Source organism: Lactuca saligna, chromosome 2, assembly GCF_052625555.1.
Source record: "Lactuca saligna cultivar CGN05327 chromosome 2, ASM5262555v1, whole genome shotgun sequence".
Lineage (NCBI taxonomy): Eukaryota > Viridiplantae > Streptophyta > Magnoliopsida > Asterales > Asteraceae > Lactuca > Lactuca saligna.
This window is the reverse complement of record NC_136418.1, coordinates 166441958-166448554: the sequence shown is the minus strand read 5'-3', so window position 1 is coordinate 166448554 and position 6597 is coordinate 166441958. Positions and strand designations below refer to the sequence as shown.

At 39.2% G+C, this 6597-nt stretch overlaps 1 protein-coding gene and 1 pseudogene across 1 annotated transcript; both read left to right on the top strand.

The window, feature by feature from the left end:
• The first annotated feature begins 2636 nt into the window (after positions 1-2636).
• Positions 2637-3623, top strand: LOC145030351 (secreted RxLR effector protein 161 pseudogene; annotated as a pseudogene).
• Positions 3624-4617: 994 nt separating this feature from the next.
• LOC145032626 (rubisco accumulation factor 1.1, chloroplastic-like) lies at positions 4618-6257 on the top strand. The gene has a single exon (XM_078981502.1). The coding sequence runs from the start codon at positions 4733-4735 to the stop codon at positions 6059-6061; it is 1329 nt and encodes a 442-aa protein (XP_078837628.1). The 5' UTR covers positions 4618-4732; the 3' UTR covers positions 6062-6257.
• Positions 6258-6597: the final 340 nt, after the last annotated feature.

Genomic DNA, 6597 nt, shown 5'->3' with positions numbered 1-6597 from the left:
TGGCTAGGCTGTATACTCAGTCTAACTTTGCAAAGCAGTATCAGTTAGAGTTTGATATTCGATCCCTCCAACAGAACAATCTTAGTGTTCAAGAATTTTATGCAACTATGTCAGATTTGTGGGATCAGTTAGCTCTTATAGAACCTGATGTGTTGAAGGCTTTTAAGCCTTATATTGATAAAAGAGAAGAGCAGCGTTTGATTTAGTTCTTGATGGCATTACATTCAGATTTTGAAGGTCTGCGTGGATCAATCTTTCATCGCACACCTCTTCCCACTGTTGATTTGGTTGTTCACGAGTTGATTGCTGAAGAAACTCGTATCAAGTCTCATGTTGACAAAGCTCCCAAGATGGCCACTCCTGCTATCTTTTCTGTTCCACAAAGACCTTAGTCTTCAAACTAAAATTGTCCCAGAGTTTCATTTGATGAGTGTGCATTCTGTAAGAAGAAGAACCATTGGAAGGCGAATTGTCCTTTGCTGACAAGCAAGGGAAATCAGTAGCAACAACAAACAAGACCACCAGCACAGTCTTGGTCTTCACAACAGAACAAGTCTTATGGACAGTCACGTCCCTCGTTTCCATCTTTTAGGCTACCACGGTACGCTATTGCTATATGTTTAGTTGAGAATGAAACAGATTTCACAACACCATCAGCCTTGGATCCATAGATTATTGAGCAGTTCAGACAATTCTTAGCTACCAATCCAACTGCAAGTTCCATGTCTCATCCAAGTCTCTCTTCATCCAACACGTCATGTATTCCTTCATCCTTGTTTATATTAGATTCCGGTGCATCTCATCACATGTCACCACATTGACATATTTTGCTTCATTATCTTCTCGTACACCTGTCTCTATTATGTCTGCTAGTGTTACACCCATGTCAGTAGAGGGTTCTATTGTCACTCCTTATGTATCTTTAACAAATGTGTATTACATTCCTACACTTGCTTTGAATCTTGCATCGGTCAGTCAGTTGTATAAATTTGGTTGTTGGGTCTTCTTTTCTGATTCATTATGCTGTGTACAATACATTCGGTCGCGGAGGGTGATTGGGATAGGTCGTAGACTTAGGGAGCTCTATGTTTTGGAGCAGCTACATGTTTTTGATGTTGTTGCATCTAGTGTTGATTTGTCGTCTTTTTGTTTAAACCCTTCGTCATCTGTTTTTTTATCTTTGACATTCTCGTTTAGGAAAGGTGTTAGCATCTCGTTTATAGTTTTTGGTTTCCACTGGTGTTAGGCTCTTTGAAATTTGATAATATTTCTGATTATTGTTGTTGTAAATTGGGAAAATTTTCTACTTTACCGTTTAATAAAAGTGTCACTCATTCTATTGCTCCCTTTGATATCGTGCATTCTGATGTGTGTGTTCCCTCTTCAATCACCTCTAAATCGAGAGCTAACTATTATGTTTCATTCATTGATGATAACACTCGTTATACGTGGGTTTATTTTATGAAGCGCAAGTCTGACCTTTTCACCATATATAGTGAATTCAGAGCTCTTGTCAAGACTCAACACTCTAATGTCATAAAAAAAAATTTTGGTTTGATTTGGGAGGAGAATTTACCTCCAATGATTTTAAACAATTATTGGCATTTAATCGCACAATACATCAACCATCTTGTACAGAAACTCCTCAGTAGAATGGTGTTGCAGAAAGAAAATATCGACATCTCCTAGAAACTGCCAGATCCTTACTACTTTCTGCTCAAGTTCCCAATATGTTTTGGGGAGAAGCTATTCATACCACCACTTATGTTACTGATCGAATTCCTACTGTATACACTTTGGGGAAGTCTCCTTATGAAATGTTGTTTGGACAACTTCCAGATTATTCTTCATTACGAGTGTTTAGGTGTACATGTTTTGTCTTAAAGCCTCATGTAGAGAGAGATAAGTTGTCTTCAAAATCAGCTCTTTGTGTTTTTCTAGGATATGGTATTGGTCAGAAAGGTTATCGGTGCTATGATCCTTCAAATTAGAAACTGTATGTCTCTCGTAATGTCACTTATTTGGAGCATATTCCATTATATAGCATTCGTGTTTAGTCACATGATGCAACACGAGAGGAGCTTCATACTATTGATCCATTTAGCATTGAGATTAATGATCCACCACTTGTTGTTGATCCACCACCTGCTCCTGATCCACCACATGTCGCTGATCCTCTGCCTACAAATCATCAAGACCCCCCTCCATCGAGGCCTTATTGTAATAAGAAGTCCACAAAGCTTCCTGACTTTGTCTATTCCTCTTACTCATCGGTGTTTACCTCCTTTATTTCTAATATACATTGTCTCTTTGAGCCAACATCCTACAAAGAGGTCGTTTCTAATCCCATTTGGCAAACCGCTATGGATGAGGAGCTTGCAGCTCTTTATCAAACTCATACATGGGATATGGTTTTGCTTCCGCCCAGAAAACTCACGATTGGTTGTCGTTGGGTATATAAAATCAAAACAAAGTTTGATGGATCCGTTGAAAGTTATAAAGCCAGACTTGTTGCGAAAGGGTACGCACAAAAGTATGTTATGGATTATCAAGAGACGTTTGCTCCTGTTGCAAAAATGACGACTATTCGCACCTTGATTGTAGTTTCTTCCATTCGCCAATAGAAGATTTATCAGATGGATGTCAAGAATGCTTTCTTGAATGGTGATCTTCATGAGGAAGCATACATGTCTCTTCCCCTTGGTATTGCTCACCAACCAGGTGAAGTTTGTCGACTTTGGAAGGCACTATATGGCCTAAAACAAGCCCCTCGTGCTTGGTTTTAGAAATTTTCTATGGTGATTACTTTGCTTGGATTACAACCAAGTAACCATGACTCAGCTCTATTTATTTGATGTACAAATGTAGGTCGGATTATTCTTTCCTTGTATGTCGATGACATGATTATTACTGGTGATGATCATGATGGTATAGAGTCTTTAAAGCGTGATTTGGCTCACCGTTTTGCTATGAAAGACTTGGATTTTCTACGTTATTTCTTGGGGATTGAAGTTGCTCAATCTCCAAAGGGTTATCTTTTATCTCAAACGAAGTATATTTCAGATTTGTTTGAACGTGCACGACTCACGGATAATTAAACAGTTGATACACCTATAAAGAGTAATGCAAAGTACTCTCCAACTGATGTTGTCCTATTATCAGATCCAAGTCTTTATCGTACCATTGTTGGGAGTTTGGTTTACCTAACTATCACTAGACCGGATATTGCTCATGCAGTTCATGTGGTTAGCCGATTTTTCACTGCTCCTACTACTGTTCGTTGGGTGGCTGTTCTTTGTATTTTGAGATATTTACATGGTATTCAGTTCCACACTCTTATATTTCCATCTACACCCTCTCTTGAGTTGCATGCCTATAGTGATGTAAATTGGGATAGTGATATATATGATCGTAAGTCCATTACTGGGTATTATGTTTTTCTTGGAGATTCATTGATATCATTGAAAAGAAAAAAACAAGATGTTGTTTCTCGATCTTCTACAAAATCTAAGTATCGAGCAATGGATATCGCCAATTGTGAGATTGTTTGGTTGAGATGGCTTCTTGCATATATGGGCGTTCACATCTCTCAGCCTACCCCTTTGTGTTGTAACAACGAATAAGGGCATTATCTCCCTTCCTTATGTTCCTTCCTCTTTGAAGATTGTTGATATTCTTACGAAGTCGTTGACTGCTCCTAGGTTCCATTTTCTGTCTGACAAACTCTCAATACTTATTGCTGTTGCATTTGAGTTTGAAAAGGAATGTTAGTCTAATTAGATTTTGGGCTTTGTATTATATTGGGTTTTATGATTGGGCCTTTTAGCCAGGAAACTCTAATTAGCTGGTCTATATATTATGTCTTTTCCTTTCATTGTATTTGTATTTTCTTTTGATAATAATATGAAACCATAATCGTTATATGTCTTCCACTTGTTAGTTTACAAACAACACATTTGCACCTCCAATCAATGAAATCAGTTAGGACATCGCCGTAAAGAGGAGAGTAGCGATCACTCATCACCTTATTAGATTTCTGCTTAGGAATTCCTAACCAATATTCTTTGATGCTCAGATCTACAAATTAATTGAGTCTAAGTTTGTAGGAATGATTACCGAAGTTGTGCTCTTATGTGTACCTGATTTTGCAAGTTTTGGACTTCAATTTTTTCCAAAACAATTGGCTTTTTATGCATTCAAAGATGTTTGTTTTCTTTGTTTGACTTAATTGAAGAATCTTTCATAAGGTGTTTTTCTTGGATGTTGATTTAGTTTTGTGGGTCGTAAATGATTTTGTTGGAGGGTGTAGAATCAAAGTGGCTCCATACACACCTAGCCAGCTATACTAAGGTTACCCAAAAAAAAAAAAAAAAAAACAAACCTATGATAATGAGTTAAGGGATGTTGTTAACATGTGAAAATGGACTTAACCTCTCTATACTACTAAAATTACCTCTCTATACTACTAAAAAGTAATTAATGAGAGACTTCATAGAATCCTTGGTGACATTATCCAAAAAATAATCGTAAACACCCCTTAGTCCTAGTAATCGAAGTTGGGGGTATAAATCTTGTTGGAATACAAGATGAAGGGGGAGAATGTAAAGGAAGAAAAGATCGATTCAAAATTATTTATGAAATCCCTTCATCCTACTCCTCTTGATCACCTTCTTCGTAACTATCACACAGGATAAGGTTTCCCCAATTCCCTCCATTTCTTCAACCTTCCACAATGCTCTCTTTAGCTCTGAATTCTCCCAAACCTACCCTTACTTTCCTCCATTCACCATTCCTTTCCTCCCCGCTTCCTCTCACTTCCCACCACAGACCCAATAAACCCTTCCGAAAACCCATCTCAGCCACACTTATCCCCGCCTCTAAGCCACCGTCTCAAAAACTCTACCAACCCTTTCGCCCACCGACATCGCAATCTCCGATACCACCCCAATATCGTAACCTCGACACAGAAGCTCGCCTCGATGTTCTTTCAAATCGCCTTGGCCTGTGGTTCGAATACGCCCCTCTCATTCCTCCATTGATTCTGGAAGGATTTGCCCCATCCACCCTCGAAGAAGTTACCGGCATCAGTGGTGTTGAGCAGAATCGACTCGTTGTAGCTGCTCAGGTTAGGGAGTCCTTGGTTCAGTCTGGTGTTGATGAGGAAACCCTCGAGTTTTACGATAAGGGTGGTGCGGAGTTGCTGTATGAGATAAGGTTGTTGAGTGTGAACCAGCGTGCCGCAGCTGCGAGATACATGCTTGAAAATAAATTTGAACCAAGTGATGCTCAGGAACTTGCTAGGGCAATCAAGGATTTCCCCCGTCGACGCGGTGATCGTGGGTGGGATTATTTTGATTACACAATTCCTGCTGATTGTTTGGCATTTATGTACTATAGACAAGCTCTTGAAAATCGGGATACAGAGTCGAAAATATCTGTATTGCAAAAGGCTTTGTCTGTGGCTGTGTCTGAGCCAGCAAAAGCGTGGGTGACAAAGGAATTGGATGGAAACGATGGTGATGGAGAAGGACAGGGAAGAGATGGAGGCGTTGTTGATGGAGTGAAAGTTCCTGTAGTGAGGTTAAATCTGGGGGAGATTGCAGAGGCTACGGTGGTTGCAGTTTTGCCGGTTTGTGGAGCTAATGAGAGAGACAAAGGGGTGAAGGATGCGCCATGGGAAAGCGGGTGCAAAGGGGATTTTGGTATAGTGGAGGCTGAGAAAGACTGGAGGAGATGGGTGGTGTTGCCGGCGTGGGAGCCAGTGATAGGATTGAAGAGAGGCGGAGTAGTGGTGGCATTTTCTGATGCGAGGGCTTTGCCATGGAGAGTTAATAGGTGGTACAAGGAGGAAGCTATCTTGGTGGTGGCTGATCGAAGTAGGAAAGAGGTGGCAGCTGATGATGGATTTTATCTGGTATTGAGTGAAGATGAATTGAAGGTGGATAGAGGATCGACATTGAAGGAGAAAGGTATTCAAGAAAGTCTTGGAACTGTGGTTATTGTTGTTAGGCCACCAAGAGAAGATAATGACAGTGAATTAGCAGAAGAGGATTGGGAATGAAACCCTAATTCCATAGATGGAATTGAATTATTAGATGAGTTTCAATGGAGGAGATTTTGTTGATCCTTCTTCTTCTTCTCATTGGCCTTGAGGTTTGTGTGTATTGATGCTTTTTTTCATTTTAGCTGCAAATATACACTTGTATTTATTTATATGTTGTACCATCTATAATCTATAATTGGTGTTTCATGTAGAAGTACAACGAGTTTTAATTTAATGCTATTTTTCTGTGTAATATGAATAACCTTAAAAGTGGAAAGTGATTAGCAATAAAAGCTTTTCTTGGACTTTTGAATACCTCTGTTTTTACATCAAGCTTAATGCTATATTTTTCGATTTTTCGTCTTAAGATGTTCATGATATTATAAAATTTGCACTCAGTTGATATCGGAATTCGGACACAATTCAAAATGGCTACACAAGACTCGTTATCTTCAAGCCATTTTGAATTCACGACCCATATAATAAGATGTGATTTTGGAAAAGTTGGATTCCTTGTGAATCGTGATGATGAAATTCCTGAAGACCATTTCATG

Coding starts and splice junctions, on each gene's coding strand:
- LOC145032626 (XM_078981502.1), top strand. CDS start 4,733: ATGCTCTCTTTAGCTCTGAATTCTCCCAAACCTACCCTTACTTTCCTC.